Below are 23421 nucleotides of genomic sequence, written 5' to 3'. Positions count from 1 at the left end.
CAGCTCCAGCTCCCAGTATGACCAGTGAGGGCTGATGGGGGAACTGGGCGCCCATCACAGCCAGCTGAGCACAGGGCAGGGCTGGATGCCACCCCCTGGTGCCACGTCTGCTCTCCTGGGCTGGCTGAGGTGTGATGAGTTGTGCTGTCTGCATTGAGGGGTTGTCCTGCTTTGGGCACTGCCTGCTTGCCCCCTACCATGTGCCTGCAGGTAAGCGTGCCGGCAGAAATAACCTCTTCATGCTTGTATTTGAGCCAATTTGGGGGGGGGGAAGGGGGGGGCGATGAAAAAAACAAAAAACTTTTTTCCTAATTGGGAAACTCAGTGTGATGAATTTTCCGCTTCTGCTGAAGTTCTCTCCTCGGAGGCACTGCTACATGTTTAATGGATCTCGATGCAGCCATTAAGCTGCTAATTGAAACGAAGAGCCCGCAAGCTCAGCGCTGAGCCGCTCCCCCCTCCCCTCCCTCCCTCCCTCCCTCCCCGCGCCCGGCCAACACCAGGGGGCTTCCCAGCCCCCCGCGCACCTCACCCGTGTCCCACAGCTCCTATCGAGGTAGGGCTCATAGGGGAAAAAATGGGAATGGGATGGGACGGAGCCCCCCCGCTTCTCATCATCCCACAGCTGAGGCTGAAGGAGCCGCGGCCCCGCAGACCCCCGGCGCTGCCCGCTGCCTCCCCCTCGCGGCGGCCCTGGGACGGTGCCCCCGACCCTGCGCTGCAGCACAGCCCCAGAGCCGCTGCCCCACACGGGGGGGCACCGCACACCGCCGGCAGCACCCCGATAGCGGGGGGCTCTCGCTGAGCCCCACAGAGTCCCGGCCCGGGGTGATGCTCCGCGGGGTCTTTCAGCCCGCGGCCTGGGGTGCCCCCAGTACTGCAAGCAGTATAAAGCACCTGAGTGTCGTGAGAGGACCTGACACGACGAGGATGCTCCATCACACGAAGAGGGCACACGGGTGCTTCGGGGTGAATTTTATTGAAAACAAGGAGGGGTTCATGGGTACAGACTGTGCTCAGTACAGGGCTGGAGGGACTCTGGGCTGCATCAGAACCACAGAGTCATTCAGGTTGGAGAAGACCTCTCAGATTCACAAACCAACCCCACCATGACACCAAACCACATCCCTCAGTGCCACATCTCCGTGCTTCTGGAACACCTCCAGGGATGGTGACCCCACCACTCCCTGGGCAGCAGTTCCAACACACCATCATTCTCTCAGAGAAGAAACTTTTCCTAATATTCTCTCCCACCCTAAGACCAAGCTGGTGGGCACCAGATCTATCATCCCTGTGCATGGCAGGAGGGCACAAGCAGCAGGACCCACTTCAGCACACAGGGCAGACAGGACCCAACCGAGCAGCAAAGCCCCATCCCTGGGTCCCAACCCCCCCTCACCACTGTATCACCTGAGAAAGGGAAGGTGCTCTCTGAGCTCAGTCAGGACTTTCTCCAGGAGAAGAAAAGCAAGGAGAAAGAGGAAAAACAAAAGCTTAACAGCAAATCGAAAGGAATCCAAAGTGACCAACTATGGAAAAGCATACAAGTGAGCACCTCAGCTGCCAAGCTGTCCTACCAGGCTGGTGATGTGCAATTTCAGGGAGCATGGGATGTTTTGGGGAGTGGGACTGAAGGATGTGGAGAGCATCAGCCACATCATCGTGCACAAGGAGGTGGGATAGGGGTTAAGGGTCAGACCGAAGCAGGGCAGGGTTTGCTCACTGTGCTGTGTCCATCTGTGCTGTTTCCTATGGGCTCATGCACTGAGCAGATGGGGTGAGACAGAGGGGAAAGTCACCCTGAGCTACCCTAAGCTCTTCTCCTGGGAGCTGTACCATGCCTCCAAGCACAGCCCAGCATGGCTCCATAACAAAGGTGAAGGGTGATGGGGTCAGCTGAATGCTGTGCTTCAGCAGGGGGAGGACCCTAAATAACAGGAATGCACCCTCACATCCACACCTCCAGGGCAGGAAGCTCAGGAAAAGTATGTTGGGGTTTTTTTGTTTTGTTTTTTAAGATTTGATTAAAAAATAGATGCATTTCTTCTTAAAAAAAGAAATAATCTCAGGGCAGTCTGTCTTCTAAAGCCTCAGCCACTACCCCAAATCTAGCCAGAAAACTGCTGGTCACAGCAGCAGAACTGCTGCTCACATAGACATTCACACCATCATCACTGATTTAAAAATATATAATATATATATAGCACGCACACACACACAAATATATTAGAAAAGGAAAAAAATCCCTCTGAAAACTCAATCTATTAAAAATAAAAAACCCACAGCGGTGCCTTCAGTCTGCAGTCCCACACGTGGATGGAACACAGCGGGGCTCACAGCAGATGCTTTAGGGGAGAAGGAAGCGCTCCTCCCTCCTCCCACCCACACAGAAGGGCTTTAATTTATAGCAAGTGCAGTAAAACCCAGAAACATGTTACAAAGTCCATTATATATAGACACAAAATGTACAACTGGCAGCAGCCCCTGCACTGGGCTGTGGGGCGTTGGGGCTGAGATGGCGGCTGTGGCCACAGCTGGAGGCAGTGATGGGGTCACAGTGTGAGGTCTTACATGAGCCCCAAAGGGGGAAGAGGATGGAGAGCTGGGGCAGCATCCTCCTGCAGGATGAGGAGTGGTGGTAGATGCTCAGCCATCCCCACCTCTTCCAGTGTCATGCAGCCCCAGGGTGAGCACAGAGGAGAAGGTCCATGAAGGAAGCAAGAGAGGGAGGGCTGCTGCTCGTGGTGGAGTGAACTGGGGGGAAATACGCTTTTATTCCTCTGCAGGGGAGCAGTAGATCACGCAGTGAAGGGGGTGTCAGGCCTGGGGCTGTGTTGAAGGGTCACCCAGCTGTCATCAAGATGGCTTTGTGCGGGGACAGCGGTGTATCCATAGAGCCCTGCAGCCTCCTGAAGTGCTGCTCAGGAACATGAGGCAGAGAACCAGGTGAAATGCTGGGGGAGGGGCTGGGGACAGATAGGGAGGGGGAAGAAGCACAGCAGCATTTTCTCTTTGCCAGCCCCAGGCAGCAAAGGGGAAAAAAGGCAGAAGTTCCCCACAGACCGTGCCAAGGTTGGGCACCATCCCCACCCCGTGCCCCCAGCATTTGAAGGGATGAAGGTGTTGGCTTCCAAGGCTCTTCCTTGAAGATTTCAGGCAAAGAGAAAAGAGGCTGCGATGGAGCTGTGCCCAGAGCTGTCCGTGGGCTGAGGAACACAATTTGTGCAAACCATCACGAATTCAAGTCCGCATCTGCTCCGCTGCGGGGACTGCACGGAACAGTGGGGCTCCAGTTAAGAGTCATCCCCGAGGATCTCTGTCACAAAGGAGGCCATGTCAGTCTCTTTGGTGTCATGTAGGGTGAAGAAGGGGTGCTCCTGTCAACAAGAAGCAAGGCATCAGTCATAGCCCAGCAGGGAGCAGTCTAAAAGCAGCCCCAGGGGTGTCACAGCACTGGCCAAGTGAGCAGCAGCATCCCCTGCAGACTCCCATGGATGTCACAGAATCATACAATCACTCAGGTTGGAAAAGACCTCAAAGATCATCGAGTCCAACCATGACCTAACCATTCTACCCTAACAACCCTCCACTAAATCAGCTTAAAGCTGAACACTTTTGGGTTTGGTGTTTCCAGGTTAAAATCCAGCTGCACTACCACCATTTGGGGTGGTTGACCTAAACTCTCCAAGAGCAGGTGGGACAGAAGGAGAAAACATCTAGAAAGCTTGACCTTGATCACTGAATCCCCTTAACACCCACAAAACTCAATACACCGTTGTACCTTAGACACACTACGCCCATCCCACCGTGTGCCTGGAAATCACCCCTGCGTCCTGCTGTACCATTTGTCCAGGACCTTTTATTCCAACATATTTCATGTACCAGATGAAGGCCAGCAGAGATGGCCCCAAACTTACCATAAGTTCTAAATAGTTCATTCGCTCAGCGGGGTTCTTCCTTAAACTGAAGGGGGGAAAAAAAAAACAAAAAAGAAAAAAAAGAAAAAAGGCTATAGGGTCTTTTTTTACTTTTTTTTTTTTTTTTCCTATTTGTGGTCTATCAGAAGGGACCTCCCCTTCCCCTTCCCCAATCACACCTCACTTTGGGCAGGCAGCACCCATTCCTCTCCCTCTGAGCTGAACCACATGGCCCTGAAGCACCCAAGAAGGGAACCACAAGGACGGATTTGGGATATTGCCAAACCCAGAAGCAAGCAGCCCTGCTGGGAAGGAGAGGAGGTGGCTTCCCACCAACCATCCCAGGGCTTCGTGGCACCTCCAAACAGGCCAGAAGCAGAGAGAACTCGAGGGGAACAGCTCCTTGAACCCACAAAACCACAAACCAGGTTCACCCAGAGGCACCCAGATGCTGCCAGAGGGCTGTTCCATCACCACGCTGCCAGAAACCACCAACACTTGAGCAGCGCCAATGGTAAAACGGGAAAAGAAACCTCTGCCTTCCAAGCAGCCTGGATGAGTCACACTGAGAACAAAACCCCTTTGGGCAACAAAACCCATTCCCACTGCAGCAGATACACCAGCTCAGTACAAGGAGGAGATAAACAGGCTCCAAAGCCAACCCCAGCCCCGCACTTTGCTCAGCCCAGCCTCTGCCACACTCACCACTGTGCCGTGAAGTCCACAAACTCCTTGGAGAAGCGCTCAGCAGGCAGCTGGGGTGAGGGTTCCTCCACCACCTGCTTGAGCTGCTGGAACGGGGTGCCCCAGGACTCGTAGGGGAAGCGGAGGATGGCCAACTCGATCTGGGGACAAGGACACTGTGAGACACCAGGGCTGCCCCACATCAGAGGCTGCACGAGTGCAGGTTCAAGATGAAAAGCCTCCCTCCTAACAAGCCATTTTCAATTTGGGTCATACTACTTCCCCCCTCCAACCCCCCCAACTTTTTTTTTTTTTTTTTTAAATACAAAGACCTAGAGGCAAAAAATACTTCCTTTTGAGGCCTGCTCAGCAAATTAATGCATTTACAGGAAGCAGACAAATATATGTAAAACAGGGTTATTTAAAAAGATAATCAAAGCAGCATAGGTGCTACTTCTGCACTGGCTTCTGGAGTGCTCTTCTCAACATAACCTGCCCTCTGGACCGCAGGCTGTATGATCTAGGCACAAAAAGATCCATGAGCCCAAGTGAAAGCAAGTTTAGAATATAACTTAAGATGATGTTTATCAAACTGCTGCAGCTAACCCTGCTCCATCATCCATTCCAGCAGGAAAAAGTCCATCACAGCTCTTGGGCATCTCAGGCCAAGGGATGGGAAGTGAGAAATGAATAAAACTAGGATCAGCCCTGCAGCTCAGTAGCCCTAAGTAGGGCTAGTCTTCAATCAAACCCCTCCAGAAATTAGTAAGCAAAATAGGAAGCCAGCCCAGGAGGAAGATACTAGAGGGAATGAGGTTGGGGCTCCATCCAGCTGCAGGCTGGCAGGCTTTCAGTAAAATCCCCTCTCCCATCCAGTGCTGGAAGAGCTCAGGTTTCGTCATTGCCACAATTTCCCATCCCACAGCTTCCTGCACCTCAGATCAGAGCTGGAGCTGATTGCTTTTGCAGCAAGCACAGCTCTGCTCTGCACAGCACGGAGATACCAAGAGGGAATATTTGTCAGAGATCTGTGCAGCACATACAGATGCAAGGAGACAGTGTCCAAAACGAAGGTCACAGCTAAAAAGGTGCAGGAAAATTTTAGGGGAATAGTCTAAGCAAGAGATGTAGTCTCCTGGAAAGCAGAACTGTTCCCAGGCAGCATTCCCCTTGAGCCAGCAGCTGTGATTTCCTTTGTCCTCCCATGCCAGAAGACTTCAGCTGCTTTCTGACAGATCCATTTCTTGCAGGAGGCAGAAGAACCATCCTGAGCAGCTGCAATTTTGGAACTGAAAGCATTTCCACTTCCTGTTAGCTGCTGTGAGCTGCCCCTCAGGTAAGGCTGCTGCTAACCACACACACCACCTCAAAGTTGGAGCCCCCAGCGCAGACCCCAGCCCACTTCCAGCATCACAGTGCTGGCACCTGCCCTCTGCATTACCATTGTGATCCCCAGACTCCAGACATCCGACTTCACATTGTAGCCCTTCTGGTTCAGCTCAGGATTTATTCTTTCTGGCTGCAAAAGCAAAACAGAAGGTATTACAGTTCTGTCTCGTTTTCACAGTGCAAACCACACACAGCCGATCTCTGGCTCCAAAATCCAGGTTGGGTAGATTCCCCTAGCTCACATCCCCACAAAGGCAGGGTTTGAGGTTACATCTGCAAGTACCAGCGAGTGCCATGTCCCACTCCACATCACCTCCACAAGCACTCCCCTCCCCTATATCATCCCTGCAGGAGGGTGCCTGCCCCAGGAGCAGGAGCTCCCCCACACCAGTGCCATGGAATGAGGATGAAATGATCCTACCAAGGAAAGCCTCAGCATTTTCTAGTCAAGAGCAGCTTTCCAACCCAATAGGGTGGGTTGATGGTTGGATTAGATGATTTTAGTGATCTTTTCCAGCCTTAACGATTCTATGATTCCACCCACTACAACCAGCACCAGCCAGACTTTTCACACTTTTGTGAAAGAAAGGGGGCACAGGAAGACTCTGCTGCAACATGGACACAAATAGGGCAGTGGTTGAGTCCCCATCCTTGGAGGTATTCCATAGCCATGGAGATGAGGAACTGAGGGACACAGTTTGGTGTCATGGTGGGATGGGTTGGCATTAGTGATCTTAATGATTCTATGAGTCTATTAAACAGCAGGGCTTACAGGGAGGGGAATCCCATCCTTGTAGGACACTACTGAGTCAGGAAACCCAGAACACACTTTCAACCTCAGCACAGAGGTGAGCCAAGACCAGTTTCTAAGCAGCAGCAGCCTTCTCAAGGTGAGGCTGGATGGATTGCACATAAGCACACTTACAGCCATGTATGGTTTGCAGCCAGCATCCATTGTCTTCGCCACCGAGTCCACCAAGTAGCCACTGATCCCAAAGTCACACATTTTCACGTGTCCCTCCTTGTTGATGAGCACGTTGGAAGGTTTCACATCTACAACAAAGAACATGTGAGAACAGATGGGGCCTTTGTAGAGGTATCATGGTGCCCGGGATAGCATAAGGAACTCCCTGGTGACAGGGAACAGGAGGGATGGCTGTGGAAAAAACAGGAGCAACCCCCCCACTCTGGCCCTTATGCAGTTGAAATAAAACGCTAAGCTTCACACAGAACATACAGTTCCTCAGGAGCAATTTATGGAGCAAACACAGCCTTGAAAACTCAACCAAGCTCTCAGGACAGCTCGTCTCAGGCCCATCATGACCTGTGTGCAAGTACATGACAAACTGTGTTAAGATGAAGAGCAGGACCTGGCTGTTATGATGCCCATCAGTGATTTGCAAGGTCTTCTTCATCTCTCCCCTTGCCAGAACTACCCAGCCAAGAAGGGTATGTGATTTCATCCCTAAGTGCTGCCTGCAATGCATCTCAGTACTCAGAAAGAGACAGAGATGCCTACAGAAATATAGACAGCAAAGAATTCAGTCATTATATCCAACCCCTCATGTAGAAAGGAGAAAGAGAACATCAAATAAGCAGATGCGTGAAGGATACACCACTGAAACAGGCCTGGGGCATCTAAGCATGTCCACCACGGCCCCAAGTGCCACCAGACCCCAACTGCAGGTGTTCCAGAGGCACACATCACACATCTCCTTGGAAGGAGCCTTCCCATGACCCATCGCAAGGCTGGCATTGCAGCACACTACATGAATCCCACTGAGCACCCACCTCTGTGGATTACGGACAGTTTACTGTGCAGATGCTCCAGAGCTCGTACAATCTGCAGACAAACAGAGCAGGAGAGCACCATTAGCCACATGTAGCTCAGCACTCAGCAAACCCCAGTAGGAGTGCAAACCACAGAGCATGAGGAGTGCACAAAGCTCGAGGGGGGGTGGGGGTGGCACAAGCACTCACAGACACGGCCATTTTTCCCAGAATGTCTTCAGGGATGGTTTTCTTCTTCTCCAGTACTTTCTTGTAGAATTTATCCAAGGAAGTGTCCATGAGCTCCATGCAGATCCACACATCACCCTGCAGGTGGAGAGAAAGTCGCTATAGGAAATTCTCCAACCCCCCCCAGGAGCCAAAGGACACAGTGGGGGCAGACAGGGGCACCACGCTTCCACCCAGGGCAATCCAACATCCCCATGGTGCAGCCACTGCTGACCACATTGCTGACCAGCACTGCACCTGATAACAGTGGGCACTGATGTTGGGGTACCACTCATAGCACTCCCAGCAGCCACATCCAAGAGCGTCCTGCTTGAAATCCAGCCCAGCCCACCTCCAACATGTTTGGGCACCTGCTGCTGCAGCATGGAAAGGGACCTGCTGCCTCCTGCAACAGCTGGGCTTTGTACCACCTCAACCAGCCCACTTCAGCGGTAGGAAACAGAAGTGGTTTGAGACAGTTTCGTGCATTCAGAGGACACACACAGACCCAAGGAGCTGTGTAACAGTAGCCTCTCACCTCTCGGAATAGGGCTCCGTAGAAAGTGACAGTGTAGAAGCAGTCAACTGTCCTCATGGAGATATCCAAGTCCATCAACAGTCTCTTCTGCTCCTGAGTGTTCACTGTGGCACGAATCCTCTGAGAAATATTAAGAAAAAACAAAGGTTTTGATGTAGGTGGAGTTCTGTAGCGAGCACAGACCTCAGAGATGCCCAGATGACCTCTTACAAACACCACCTAAGTGCAACGTTGGGCTGTATGGGGACACAGGAGGGTACCAAATCAACAAGCCCCCCATTTCTGTCATTTCTGTCCCCATTCTGCCCCACCAGGAGGAAGCCATCCTCACCTTCACAGCCATGATGGTGCCACTCTGAGCGTGCCTCACTTTCTCCACCACTCCATAGGCCCCCCGGCCCAGCTCTGAAATAGTCACCAGGTCATCAGCTTCCACCTCAAAGTTCTGTAAGGAGAAAAGTGACAAAAAAAAAAAAAAAAAAAATATATATATATATATATATATATATATATATATATATAAAAAAAAAAATAATAATCAGGCAGGAGCACACTTACTGTAAAGGCAAAGTTCACTGCTTGCACTTCAGCCACACAGAGCATGCCTAAACCCCAGCACCTACAGAATTCCAGCAGCCCACCATGCTTAGAGCAGATGGATGTACTTTTGGCTCCCTTGGGGCTCACTGAATACCCCTTTTAAGCTAGAGATTGGGATTTGCCAAAGGGCACAATGTCACTGGAAGAGGCCCAAGGCTCAGTGTCTCTCTGCCAGTGAGTTTCTGCACATCCCACAGACAAGTTCCCCCCAGCACACGTTGCCCTGTAATTGTCTGCTCTGCTGGGCAGGGCATACACTGCTGGAGTGAGACATGGGCTATTTTTGGAGGCTGCATTCATCGCTCTTAATAAGTTACAGACCTCCTTTCAACCAGGCAGGACTTCATCCAGCCTGCAGCTTCCCTCCGGTCTCAGGGAACAAAAATAACACCGGGATGCCAAACTGACCCAGCAGCAGCAAAGGGTGGGAAAAGCACTGCACAGCATTGGAAGCAGTGGTGCACCCAGAGCAGAAGGGCAGCAGCGTGCTGGGAGTCAGGGCTACCGGGCTGGAGGCCATGCTAACCACCAGCCCCACTAATTTGGGCCAGATGGGAATGGTGGGCAGCTGAGGGAGGTCTGGGGCTGAGCTCAGCAGGAAGCTATGCTGCATGGCACAGGGAAGTGGATCCAATGGGACTATGGGACTCATGCAGCCCCCACCTCGCTGCCCTGGGCAGAGGCACAGTGCAGGTTTACAGCTCCTGCAGGAGCCTCCAGGAAGGACCCAGTGGTGCTTTTCAGGACATATGTTCTATGACTGTTCCAGGGCATTGTGTTTTTGTTTCCGGCATTTACCTGCAGGCTTCCCCAGACACTGGCAGTTCCCAGCACACTCTGGGAACCATCATGGCCCTGCCCAGCTGCAGAGACAAAGAACCAACAGAACAGAACCCCACACTGCACCCCGTTACCCTCTACTCTGCATGGATCAGTCACCCTTCATCTCACAACCTGAAGCTGCCCTTGCACCCACCACTCCTCCATCCCATGTTGTGTTGTTCTGAAGCACCCAGAGCAAACCTGAGCTGCACATCTCAGGGCAGGCAGAGCACAGATGCAGAACCCCTCAGAACTGCAGTGCAGGAAGGGCACAGCCTGCAGAGCTGCAGCTCTCCCATTGCACACTCTGTGCACTCTCCCCAAGCCACTAATACACACAACAGCTAGAACACAACACCAACAGCAGGGCTGCTCCCTGCACCCAGCCCAGGCTGCTTCTCTCCCCTCAAAACCTAAAACCTTGCACCAACGATGGGACTGACCCAACACCCCGTATTTTTAGGTTGTTTGCAGCCCCAGGAGAGCCTGTAACAAGAGAATTAAATAAAAAGGAGGTGGCAGCTATTTCTAGCAGCGTTTTTCATCAGGCAGCTTGGAAAGGATTTGGAGAGGAACTCTGAGCCCAGCTTCTGGTGGGATGCCAGCAGCAACAGGGACAAAGGGGACGTGGGCTGGGACAGCAGGGCACAGCCAGACTGGGTAAAAGTGAGAAGGCTGCCAAGCAAGCAGGATCCCACTAAGGGCAAAGCCTCAACCCACACGTGCCTATTTCCCTGATCTCACTACTTGCACAAACCCACAGCCAACAGGGGAAAGGTCCCCTGCTTGAGGACACCTCAACCCCTCCAAAGATGCATCCCATGAGGCTGCACCAGGAGGACATACTGGAGCTTAAAGGATGCTTGGGATCACAAAGATCCAATCTGACAAGTTGTCATGGCAGCCTGATCCATGCTACTCCCATACAGGAGGCAAGCAGAATTGGAAACAAGAACATCGACACATACTTTGTCTCCAATGGTGATGAAGGTTCTGGAGTCCAAGTTCCTTGGCGGCCTGCAAGGAGAGAGGGGATCAGAAAGAAGCACAACCTCAAAACCCCCTTCTCCAGTGCCAGGTTTCATGTGCCCCCAGGTGCTTTCAGCCACTGCTTCCCACAGTGCGTTGTTATGGGTGCACACCAGCCCCCTCCAAACACTCCCAAAGGCTTTCATCGAGCCACCACCACCCACAGAGCCAGCAGGAGCCCAGGGAGCAGCGAGGTGAGGCTGCATCAAAGCTATGAAACCGTCCCCATGCGGGGAGAGGAGCAGCTGTCGTGTTTTGACAGGCAGGTGTTGTAAGAGCAACAGCCACGTCGCCCCAAACACGCCTAGAAAACAACAGGTAATTCCTCTGCACTGAGTCATTTGTGTACACTTGACAGCCTGTTCCAGGCAGCCTGGCATGCGGAGCAGCCAGCAGCGTCACACTTTGCACAACACCATGTAGGCAAAAGTCTTCCTTTATGGATTTTCTCCCCTCCTCACAGTTTCCCATTCCCCCCTGTTGTCAGTATGGGATATAAAGCAGACACTGTCCTTTTCATCCTTCTGCCCTGCTCCTGTGTTCAACTCCTCTGTCACTATCAGCTGGGAACTGGGCAGTCTGCTCCTCATCTTCATTCCCATCAGAGCGCTGCAGTACCTTCAAGGAAGTGCTCAGGCTTGCAGCAAAAGCATTGGCACTGTGCAAATATTTGCAATGTGCCTTGAAAAGTGCAGAGAAAAGGAACGGTAGGGGCCTAGAACCAGTGTGAACAGGAATGCTCTGGGCATGCAAGCACCCTGCAAACTGCAGCTGACATCTGCTCCAGGGAAACTCAGGCACAGAGGGAGACAGCTCTGCATGCAGGGCTCTGCCTACACACCAGGCTGTGGGCTGTTAACAGGAAGCTCCTGGCTCCAGGCAACCTGCCCAGCCTGGGGATTCAGGGATGAGCCCCCAGTGAGGGATTCACTGCTCCCTCAGAGCTTTGTGGTTCTCTGGACAGAGCAGAGCTTGGTGGTGGAGATACATCACAGAGGAGGAATTTCAGCCATCTGCTTTTTGTCAAACCTAGCAGTGCCACCCTGGTTCTGCCCCCCCAAATACAGCATAACAATGTACCGAGTAGCAGAAAACAGGGCACAGAGAAATCCCAGTGCCTGAAATGCAGGTAGGCACCAGCCCCAAGCACAGCAGTGGGGAACAATAAGGCTTCCACATCCTCCTTGCACCAACATGGGTTCACGTAGGCCAAGGCACAGGGCAGGGGATGCCACAAGCTGAGGGCAGGGGCTACTCCGCTGCACCCAGCACCTTCACCCCTGCTCCTGCTGCAGGTCCTAGCCCTGCAGACAGCTCCCAGAGGCACACAGAATCTATGCGTGTGCACAAGTGCAATTCCTCCTCATCACTGAGAAGCCAGAGCTCCAGCTGAAAAACCCCAACCAGCTGATGTGTGTGGTAACACTTCTATGGCCACATGGCCTGAGACAGCTCACTGCAGCTCCTAGAACTGGCTGCAGGAGCAGGCACTCACGTGGTGTTGACAGGGGGCTGCTTGATGGGAGGACATGTTATCCTCAGCTTCTTCTTGCCCTTCACTGCAAGAGAAGATGCACACATAAGCAAAGGGCATTTTTAGAACTTTCCTTCGTTTCAACACCCCCACAACTGCAGCCACCAGGTCCAGGGCTGCAGGGTGTGCAACTCTCACACTCTGCTTCCAGCCACCCCCACAGCAGTCTTCACCCCCCATGGCCATTAAGTGTTCCTCTTTTGGGGGGGATTTGCTGGCATTTAGGAGAAGGGGTGAAACTGCTCTGTCTGCTAGGCACTCACCCGGTTTGTGTGGCTCCAGGGATCCCTTGGAATCTGGAAGAGAGCAGGGAGACATCAGGTCAGTGCTCACACTCCAAAGAACTCAATACAAACCATACATCCCTTATGGTGCCAGACAGGAGCAGAGGAACACGCCACGGGGTAGCTGGCACCCAACCCTGTCCTGGGCTGCACAGCCACCAGATGTCCCCATGCCACTGGCTGTGCCCAGGGCCATGACAGCACCTCAATGTGCTCCCAGCAGATCCCATTTTGGGAAGCACTGACCCATTTCTCATCACACTCCCAGCTGGGCAAGGAAGGGACAGATCCTGTGAGTATGCTGCAGGAGGCAGGGAAGCAGCCAGCCCTGCTCCGTGCCATCAGGACAACGGCCAACAAGCCTCACATACAGCAACTGGCAACTCTGACCCTGAAAGGGAACACTCCATGTGACACCAAGGGGAACCACAGGGCAGGAGCTGCTAGTCACAACACCAGGATCAGTGTGCACAGGTTGAGACCTTGCACTGAAACAGGAAGGAGCTGGAGCCCTGCTGTGCTGACCCACAGGGATATGGGGTTGCTGTGGTTTGCAGCACCAGCTCCAGAGCCCTGCAAGTCCTTTGTGCGTCTCAGCACCTGCTCCATGAGGCTGCTCTCAATTCCATACCCAGCTGGGATGGGACAGGGAGCTATAAATAGTCCTGCACTGCAAAATACCTGGCTGTGCAAACACAAAATACAGCCAAATGCAAGACGCTGCCCTCTGCCTCAGCAGTGCCTTCCCTTCCTGCAGCCAGGGCAGGGCAGAGAGCTGGGACATGGGGCTGCAGCTTCCTCTGCAGCCAGTGGGAGGGAGAACTCCACAGGGCACGCAATCCCATCCCAAGATGCAGACAATAACATGCATGCATCACCCTGTGTATGCAGAGCTGCTAGATGCCCCCAAAACAACCCCAAGTTGTGCTCAGCAAGCACCTCCAAGTCCTGCTGGCTCTCTGCACCCCACATCCTGGGCAGCACCAACTGAACACCCTCCATCTGCATCCTCCCTTCACACCAAGCTCTGAAATGCCCCCCATCCTGGCTGCTATTTTGCAGTATCTGTTTGCTCTCCCTCTCCCCAATTGCCATAGTAACCCCCAGCAGGAGCACAATGCTCCTTCTGTGCAGCTCCCTGACAGTGCTGGGTCAGAGCACAGCGGTGACTCACGCAGGGGGAGAAGCATCCACACTGTGCCAGAGGCTGCAGCATCAGCCCCACGGATCAGGGTTACAGGGAGCTTGAGGTTGGGATCCATGCACTCACCCTTACACACACAGCATCTGCAAGCATGGGTGAGTGGCCCTGTGCAGGATGGGGAGATCCCCTGTGCAAAACCTCTGCACCACACAGGAGGATCACAATGTCTCTGTACATCAGTCACACCCCATGAGGCAGAGCTCACACTTTGCTGCAAGGAGGGCTTTGTGCAGCCCCAAAGTACTGCCCTATGCTTTGCAGCACCACTTTGCAGGGCCAGCAGCATTCTCTTCCCAGTGGTTGCACCCAGCACCCAAAAGCATTTCCTATAGCTGCCAAAGCAAGGGCTAGAAAACCCACCTCAGCACATCACATCAGCCCATACCAAAATAAAATACACTGCTCTCCTTCTGGGATGCTGCTCCCAAACCCTCGAGAGCCAAAGCAGGGATGCATCTTGCTGCTCTCCCTGTACCCACCACAGCACTCACACACCTTCAGCCCTAGCCCCATCCCACTGCCCAGCTCCATGCCCACCACCAGAGGAATGCTGTGCAGTGGGACAGGCACAGCACGACCTTGCAATTCAATCCCAGTGACCCCATGGGCAGCTGCTCCCCGCTTCACAGCAGCTGCCAGCTCCCAGCACCTCCCTCCCACGGCTGGGATGAGGAGAATACTCTCCATCGCCTGTAAGCAAGGGGATGCTCTTGTTCTGCAGGGTTTCTGCAGAAGAAAAGGTGCAGCACAGAGCCTGTGAGTGTTACCCACTGCTCACAGCAGCTTGAGGCCACTTCCACAGCCTGAAAGCAGCAGCACGTGCATGGGGCAGACTGGGGACACATTCCTGTCCTTCCCAGCTCTGCACTGGGAACACGAGCTGACCGAAGTCCCCGTTGTGGCCACACTTGTCACCACGTGATGCCACGAGCACGTAACTACATCCTCTATGCTAAGAAAGTCCCCATTTCCTCCTAAAGAAAAAAAAAGAAACTGGCATTTTCTTTTTCCCCCTTGCACTGCAGTCTCCACCAGCTAAGAGCAGACATTTCCTGGAACCGCATTCATTCATCACCAAAACCCTCATCTCAGCCACCACAACTCCAGCCTGGTTCCTCCGCACCTCTCCCCAGCAGGTTTCTCTTTCTCACTCCGTGTGGGTGGAGAGAAGCAAGCAGGACAACCCAAAGCACTGTCAATACGGCTGTTTGCCCGAGCCGACCTTTGAAATCAAACCTCCCCAGCACCAGGCTCCAGGTCCACCCCTGCTGCATGGCTGTGCTGGTGCTGGGAAAGGGGTTGGAGCATATCCAACCCCCCCCTCGACCCACGGAGAGCTGAAGGGTGGGGCCCAATGCTGCAGAGGGAAAGCCAGAAGGAAAAAAAAATAAAGAACGTAATAAGAAAAAAAAAATTATGCAACCTCCCCCAAACAAAGAGTGCTAAGGGAATAAGCTTCTGGGCAGCAGCGAGCTGCCTGCAGGGAGCAAGGTGCTGCAACAGGCGTGCAAGGCTGCTGGAAGCAAGCGCTGCCCTGCGCGTTTCCTTGAGCACTGCTGGCTCTGTGCAGTGAAGATGCAGTGTTTCAGCCCCACGCAAGAAAAAAAGGCAGGTTTTGCAGAGCTTTAAAAATAGATGTCTGGCTGCAAAAATAGATATGCTTGGCTGCAAATGCAGAGCTCACCCTCCTCCCCTCCCCCCGAGCTAGCAGAAAGATGGAAATCTGCACGGATTGAGCTCAAGGAGTTGCACCGTCCCTTCTGAGGGCCAGGACCGGCCCTTCGTTCGCCCCCAGCACGCTTTTCGGAGGTTGCAACACATACCTTGCTTCTTGTCCATGGTTTCCCAGAAATGAAGAACAGAAACGGCGCACACCCGGCAGTGGGGAGAACAGGGGGTGAGGAGGTGGGGAGAGCAGCGGGCTCAGGGCGCTTAGCTTGCAGCAGGACTGCACAGCTGGATGCAGCCTGCAGTGCAGGGACCCTGCGAGCCGAGGGCAGTGGCTCCACTCCGATTACACTCGAAAGCTCCAACAGTTGTACAAACTGCAGCAGTGAAATAGTGGTGACGTCAACAGGAAACCAGGAAGGGGGGGGTCCAGCAGCTCCGGGAGCCACTGAAGCGCAGCGCTGGCACCATGCATCCCAACCCAGCCCACCCTTCTTGCAGGGAGCTCCACTCCATCCCGCTCCCTGAAGACCCCCATGGTACCCCTGCCCACCCCAGCACAGAGCTCAAACAATGCAATCCCACGGCCCCGTGGAGAATTATTGCATGCAGAGTGGGTCATGAGGGATGCAAATGTTTGCACCCACGCTCGGTGTCCGCAGCAGCGGTGCTGGGCAGCACGAGGCTGGGCTTCTCAGTGCTGCAGGTGCCGTGCTAATTGCTGTGCCACTAACAACCATTACCACAACAAATAGTGGAAATATTGTTCCATGACAATACCAGCAGCTATTCCCGGGTGACAACTGGGACGGCGTCTCTGCTGGCAAAATATAAACGGCTGCATGGATTTTGCTTGGAGATAGCGTGGGAGGGGTGGAGAAGTCACCCACTTCTCTGCATGCACGTGCACACAGCATGGCACAGCATCGCTGCTCTCCCTTTTTCCCCTCCAAAACCAGCACTGCTTAGAGCGGGCACAAAAAAAGTCAGAGGTCGAGGTGAAGGCACATACCAATGTCATGAGCAGCTCTGAGCTTAAATAGTGCTCATACGCATCCCGGGAGGACCGTGGGAGGTATTTTCTGGGAGCTGTGCTGCTCCTGGGATACGGTTTCAAGCGGAGATCATCAGCACACAGAGGATGCTGATGCAAAGCTGCTCTTGGGTGGCACTGCGCCTGTCTCTGAGGGGGACAACACTGCCACGTCCCCCCTCAGCACCACGGCTGCTCCACAATGCTGCTTCCAGCACAGGATGGAGACGCTCTGTGAATTCACACAGCCCCAGAACAACGGCTGGGAAATGCCATTTCCTCAGAGCTGACCCCACTGGGCGTCAGTGCCTACGGCCACCGCCCCACTGCCGGGCTCTGGGAAATCAAAGCTCAAAACCTCACCCACCGCTCCCTGCTGGGCTTCAATGAGGGGAAGAGCACACCCTTAACAACAGCAATGAGCTCAAGCAGCAGCCTGCTGCCAGACCCTCTCCCACCCATCTCCCTGCTCACACAGGGATGTGTGATGGGGCCAGAGGCACCGGGTGGATGCTCTGGAGTAGCAATAGAGCCTGAAACTCAATATCCCACAAGAAATCCCAAAGCACACAGACCCCAACAGCTCATGGAAACCCACCAGCACAGCCCAGTCTATCTTAGGGGAGCTCAGAAGCAGCCCTCAGCTGAATTTACACTGTGGCAAGACAGGACACACTGCATGCACACTAAGAGTGGTGCAGCCAAATACGTGCAAAACCCCAGCGCAAAGCAGCTGCAGAGCATCTCCTGGGAGCAGCACCCTGCAGGAGCTGTGCTGGGAGCGCCATCCATCACCACCAGCATCACTGGGGGGCAGGAAATCACACTGCACCTGAACCCCATCTGCAGCAGCAGATGCATTTCTGCCTTGCAGACCCGATGGTCTCACCTGCTGTTTTTAGTCCCACTTCTCCCCTGATTACATCCATGCACACAGCTGAGGTGGAAGAAAGGAGCAATGCAGGGTGCACTCACTGCTCACACCACTGCACTCTGTTCCATCCCTGCCCAACACCTCCCACCCTCCCCCCACAGCTTCTCCATCCCAGGGACAGAAACCCACATCCCATCCACGACAGCCCCAGCTGCTGGGGGAGATCAAATCCCTATCAGTAAGGGCTGCAAAATGTGAGCTCAGCAGGCGTGCAAAACTCACAGCAACCATTCTTCCTATCTCCCTCATCACAGAGTTGAGCACTGCTCCCAAAAAATGTCCCTCTCTGTCCCATGGCAGCCCCAGTGCCCACCAGCAGGAAGGGCACAGCTCCCATTCTGGCAGATTTGATTTGATTTTTCTCTGCACCATTCCCAAAGCTCCAGTGGGAAGCAGCAGCACTGGTCCTTTCCAGCAGAGTACCCAGGAAGGCTACACCCCACATAGGGGCTGGTGCTGAGCATCCGGCTCAGCCCTGGTGCTGACTCAATGCCTGAGATGCACTCAGTGCTTCCAAGAACCACTTCCAGTTTAAAACGGAAAAAAATAAAGCAAAACAAAACAAAAAAAAAACACTTTTTTTTTTTTTTAACCCCTGAGGGCTGAGCCTGAAACCAGTGCTTTTGCTTTGGGGAAAGGAGTAGGATGCAACATGGTGCTGGGAGGAGACAGCGCAATGTCAAAGCTGTGGGACGCACTACAGGGAATACCTGTAAAACTCCTGGGAAACCCCACAGTCACCTAATGAGAAATGTTGCAGTGATCCAAAATTGAAGGTGAGCTCCTGCAGAAGTGGGACAGGCAGGAGAGCAGCTGGAGGGGAGCGGAGCACTCAGAGCGTGCATCAGGCTGACAACCAATTGCTGTGGAGGCGCACTTGTAATTTCCAGCAGCAGCTCCTTCAGTCACCATCCCCATGCCAAGCAGCAGCACAATTAGCCAGCCCTGCTTCAAGCTGCTGTGGGGCAGGGGAGTGCACAGCCCTCCAGGTGTCAGCTGCCCCCCCAGTGAGCTGAGGCTGCTCAAAGCCAAAAGCCATAAGGGTTGACCCAAAACATGGAGAAGAAGGCTTGGAGACGCTGCAAAGCTGCAATACAAAGCATGCTCTGCTGCCTCCTTTTTTGGCAGCATGCTGCTGCTTCCAGCCCTTGGGAAAATGAGTGCTGCCAAAGAGAGCACAGCACAGAGCTATCTGTGCACATTGCTGCGTGCACTTGCACCCTTCATGCTGCACTGTGCTCACGACCTGCAAGCAGCAAACTGTTGCAGTGGGGACAGCAATCCATGGGGTGTGGCACAGGGCAGCCAAGGTGACAACGGCAATGGGTGATCAGGTTTAGCTGCAGAGACCAAGGAAGCCTTAAAAGCCTCTGAAACAAGCATGTGTGCACTAGACATGCCTCGCAGCTGCACAGGCTTTACAAGCAGAAGTGGAATGGGTGCATGGGGCTGCTGCCTCACCCTAGCAGCACTCCAGCACCAGACCCTTCCTTTGCTCTTTGGCTGAAGCACAACTTGGCAGCATTTCAAGAGAGAAACCAAGCACTGCAAGGCAGTGGGGGATTTCTAACTCCAGAAGTGACTTTCTTAAAAAGGCTCTGCGGGGAACACATCCGGCTCGTGCAGAAGGAGCCACGTCACTTTTGGTGGCTGCACAGGAGCCCTCGCTCCTGCACAGCAGCAGGCAGAGATCATAGAATCACCAAGGTTGGAAAAGACCTAAAAGATCATCCAGTCCAACCGTTCACCTATTCCCAATAGCTCCTACTAAACCATGTCCCTCAACACAACATCCAGTCTTTCCTTGAACACCCCCAGGGTCGGTGATTCCACCACCTCCCTGGGCATCCATTCCAGAGCCTGACCACCCTTTCTGAAAAGTAATACTTCCTCATGTCCAGCCTGAATCTCCCCTGCCGTAGCTTGAAACCATTCCCTCTGGTCCTATCACTAATGACACGAGAGAAGAGGCCGACCCCCAGCTCACTACAACCTCCCTTCAGGAAGTTATAGAGAGCAATGAGGTCTCCCCTGAGCCTCCTCTTCTCCAGGCTGAACATTCCCAGCTCCTTCAGCCTCTCCTCATATGGCCATGTGGCATGGGACGATGCCCACCCATCCAAGCACAGCTGGCCTCGGCTTTCCTGTAAAGATGAGTCTGCCTGCAACAGTGAGCACTAATAGGAAAAAAAAAACAGGGAAAAATTCTGCAGGGGGAGCCCAGCAAAGGGGCACAGCCTGCGCTCAGCTCCGCTCGCTGTGCTGCTGCAGGGACAGCAGCAGGACCCAAGCTGGCTGCAGATGGTTTGTATTCCTTCCTGGAAGCCTGAACACTCAGGATGCACAAGAAGTGATAACAACAAGCTTTACATTTCCTAATAATGTCAGCCACTCTGAGACAGACAGCATCCTGCACCCAGGGTCAGAGAGACATGCAGCACGTCCATCACACAGCTGTATAGGACACAGGCGGTGACAGTAGTGCCAAACCACAGCCCAGGTCAGCAGCCCCTGGCCTACAATGAGCACTGTGCTTCCTCTTTCCCTAAAGGAGATTTCTTTTGGTGGTGGTGGTAGGGGGAGCAGGAAGGGTGGATACTCCACAAACAATTTCTGCTAAGTTTGTGTCTGCTCCTCATCCTGCTTACTCTTCCATTCAAGTTGTGTTTTTAAAGAAAATTTGTCCTTTGAATATCTGTATTTTATATAGACTTTTATATAAGCATTTCACCCAAGATGCTGAAGCACAGGACAGAGCTGAGGCGACCTCACTGCAACCCATGGGGGACAGATCCCCCCCCCCATCTCCTCTCCCCCCAGCATTGACAGTGACAGCCAGCTGCTGCCAGCTGCTCTGCTATGAGGAGTCACAAAACCACAGAGCAGAGGGACCAGGGATGTGGGGACATCATCACAGGCACCCAAGGTCACACATTCCTTCTTCGGAGAAATCCAACCCCAGCCCTTAAAACCAAGTTCAGGTGCCTTGTTGGACAGCCCTGGCCCCACTCATCTCAAAGCTGTGGGGCTGCTGCAGTAATCCCTAGAAGCAGCACTCCGACCTCCAGCTGCCTGCAGCCAGCACAATGCTCACCATCACAGCATTCCCCTAAACCAGCAGCACACAAGGGCAATCCCTACAACAATGACCGAAGTGATGTCCATCCATCTGCTCCTGCAATAAGGATGCAACGAAGACACTACAGCTCACCCCATAGAGAGACATGCAGCCTTGATGTCGCATCTGAGCTGTGAGAGGGGGTCTGCCTGCACTGCTGGGCAACAAACCCCCACCTCTGCTCCACAAACCCCCATCCCCGCTGGGGACAGGGCAGCAGAGCCCAGGATCCACTGCCAAACAAGGCCAGCAAGGTGCTGGGGTGGCACCTACAGCTATGTCCAATTGTTGGCATGTTCCTTGGGGGAGAGAAGTACCAGCAGCTGTGCCCTTTTGCTAGACATTCCTTGGAGCTACAGATAAAAAGGAAAGAGTAGGAAAAAGAATAGGAACTTCCAGTTTCCATTAAAAAAAAAAAAGCCATTTTTGCACTCCAGAACCTCTGGCTCAGCCTCCAACTGCACCAAGCCCCACGCATACTCACAAGCAGCACTGAGTCAGGCTGGTAAAACCCCAAACTTTTGGTTGGTGGATTAAAACCTCCCCCAGAGAACAGATCCCATTCCATGCCCCTCCAGCAAGCAGTCTGCCCATATCAGCATAGTAACAGCAAAGCTACGGGGTCAAAACCCCACACCGCCCCCCAGCCACAAAATCAGACCAGAAAGCAGAGAACCCGACTGACCCCAATGGACCACACAGCTCCTAAACCACCCGAGGCTGCGCTGCTGACGTGGGACAGCTGGGAGAGCCTGGGCACATCGGAGCAAACCCCAGCCCTGCTGCTCGGCATTCCACGTTATCTCACATCCCTTTCCCACACACCTCTCTCCCGCGAGGGATCAGATCCGGGCAGTGGGAAGAGGAAGAGAGCCGAAATGCTGGCACTAAGCCCTGCGTAATCCCCACAAGGTGTTTATCTCAGCAGCTATGTTTAGCGCGAGGATTGCTCCCGCCCGGCACCATTCCTATCACGCGTGTCACGGGCGGCCACGCGCAGCCCCAAACACTCCGGAGGCAGCAGGCGGCCCCGTGACTACACCCGAATGACGGCAGCGAGGTTTGGGGCGGAAGGATCCGACCCGAGAGCCGCGGACAGCGTTCCCCATTCGTTACCCTTTTAACCCGAGCACGGAACGCAAAGCGGCGTGACCCCAAAAGCACCAAAAGGCAGCGGGTCACGCTCCGGGCTACAGATACCCACAGCCATCCCACCAGCACCCCGAGAAAGCAGCCAACAAACCGTCTGCAGGGCAACCAATAGCAAAGGCAGAAGCAAAAGGCAGCGATAATCCCACAGACGGAGCGGCTCCGGAAAACAAACGACCCAACCGCAGTGCGTTGCGCATCCCGCAGCGCTCACCTCGGCCCTCCATCCACGCGCGCTCCCGGAGAGGTGCGGGCCGGGCGCGCTCCCGAGCGCCTTTTGAGCGGCCCCGCAGCGGGCAGTGCCCGCAGCCGTGAGTCAGCAGCTCCGCTCGCAGCGCCGTAAATCGCTGCTGATTCACCTCCCCCCCCGCTTACACAGCAAACAGGAAACTCAGGTCCACATTCCCTCCGTTTAAGACACGGATCATTTTGGGGGAGGGGGAGGAGAAAAAAAAAGCAAAAAAAAAAAAGCAGTCACGCCGAGGTGCGTTCATTGCTCACATGGTGCCTGACGGCGACTTTCCAGGGCATCGCTCCCCAGCGAGGAAAACCCCCCGCATTTCATTCCGGTGATAAGCGGGCACGTCCCGCCCAGCGAGTCCGCCCCGAGCGTCCCCCACCCGGCACCAGACAGATCCCCCCGCACCCTCCCGCTCAGGGCTCACCTGGGGGCAGCGAGCAGCCACCGCCCGAGTATCACCGGGACACCGCCGAGCTGCCGGAACGCAGCACGCGGCCACGGTCAGCAGAGGGGGATTTAAGCCCACCCTTGCCCTCCCCGCGGGTGCCACGCACGGGACGGGGATGCTGCACGCTGGGCACTGCTCTCTGCCGCTTCCAGCCCCGCGGCGCCGAGCACCTTAGGACACAGCGTGGGCTGCAGGCGCGGAGCACGGCACCCGCAAAGAACCACACGGAGGCCCAGCCTGCAGCCCTGCGCACCCCATCGGCCCTCCCCGCGGCCCCGTTCTTACCTCTGGGCACAGACATGACTGGCGGCGGCCCCGCAGTACTAGGGCGCAGCACGATACCCGGCGTGATCCTACGCTGCGCGGCGGCGGCGGGGGAAGAACAGCGAAGGGGCGGGGCCTATGGGGCTTAGCCACGCCCCTTCGCGGACGAAAAGCAGCAGTGATTGGGTGGAATGGGAGAGAGGGTGGATCTACCGCCCTGCCCGCCTCCGCGAGGGGAATTTTCTGGTTGTCGGGCAAGGTGGAGAGGATTGAGTGAGTAGGGCGGGCAAAAAGGGAACTGCCCTGCGGGCGGGGTGAGCCCAGCGGGGCCAGCAGCACCCCTACAACACGGGACCATCTCATATCTTTCCTTTCCGTTTAGGAAACCCAGTGCGCTGCTTGGGACTTTACTCGCTTGGGCACATCATCCAATGCCAAGGGAACCTGGACTCCCTTGTGCTCCCTCAGCTCCCAGTTACCTCCATGCAAGTGCAGGAGACGGGAGCCTGCTGGGAGCAGCCAGGGCAGGTGCAAGCAGCACCCTCTGCCTCGAAGAAGAAGCTGTAG

The 23421-nt window shown here is 54.4% G+C and overlaps 1 protein-coding gene across 3 annotated transcripts; it reads right to left on the bottom strand.

Annotated features, from left to right (window-relative positions):
• Window positions 1-960: 960 nt before the first annotated feature.
• MAP2K3 (mitogen-activated protein kinase kinase 3) lies at window positions 961-22983 on the bottom strand. 3 transcript variants are annotated; one of them, XM_052680082.1, is made up of 13 exons: window positions 22876-22983; window positions 12775-12807; window positions 12473-12536; window positions 10917-10965; window positions 8858-8971; window positions 8527-8646; window positions 7971-8087; window positions 7782-7833; window positions 6916-7043; window positions 6043-6120; window positions 4623-4762; window positions 3918-3963; window positions 961-3377 (listed from the first exon to the last, which is right to left on the bottom strand). In XM_052680082.1, exons 1-13 carry the CDS (start codon window positions 22889-22891, stop codon window positions 3294-3296), a joined length of 1041 nt encoding a protein of 346 aa, XP_052536042.1. In that variant the 5' UTR covers window positions 22892-22983; the 3' UTR covers window positions 961-3293. The 3 variants fall into 3 exon arrangements, with proteins under 3 accessions (XP_052536042.1, XP_052536043.1, XP_052536041.1); XM_052680083.1 differs by lacking the exon at window positions 22876-22983 and adding an exon at window positions 22116-22217; XM_052680081.1 differs by lacking the exon at window positions 22876-22983 and adding an exon at window positions 15823-16039.
• Between the last annotated feature and the right edge of the window lie 438 nt (window positions 22984-23421).

Source organism: Tympanuchus pallidicinctus, unplaced genomic scaffold (assembly GCF_026119805.1).
Source record: "Tympanuchus pallidicinctus isolate F22 unplaced genomic scaffold, pur_lepc_1.0 scaffold18, whole genome shotgun sequence".
Taxonomy (NCBI): domain Eukaryota; kingdom Metazoa; phylum Chordata; class Aves; order Galliformes; family Phasianidae; genus Tympanuchus; species Tympanuchus pallidicinctus.
This window is presented reverse-complemented; position numbering and strand designations above follow the sequence as displayed.

Bases quoted from the DNA above. Each gene is read 5' to 3' on its own strand.
- MAP2K3 (XM_052680082.1), bottom strand. The intron at 8,647-8,857 runs GTGAGGATGGCT...AATATTTCTCAG, and splicing joins GCACCATCATGGCTGTGAAG to AGGATTCGTGCCACAGTGAA. The intron at 7,044-7,781 runs GTGGGTGCTCAG...TCTTTGTTGTAG, and splicing joins ACTGTCCGTAATCCACAGAG to ATGTGAAACCTTCCAACGTG.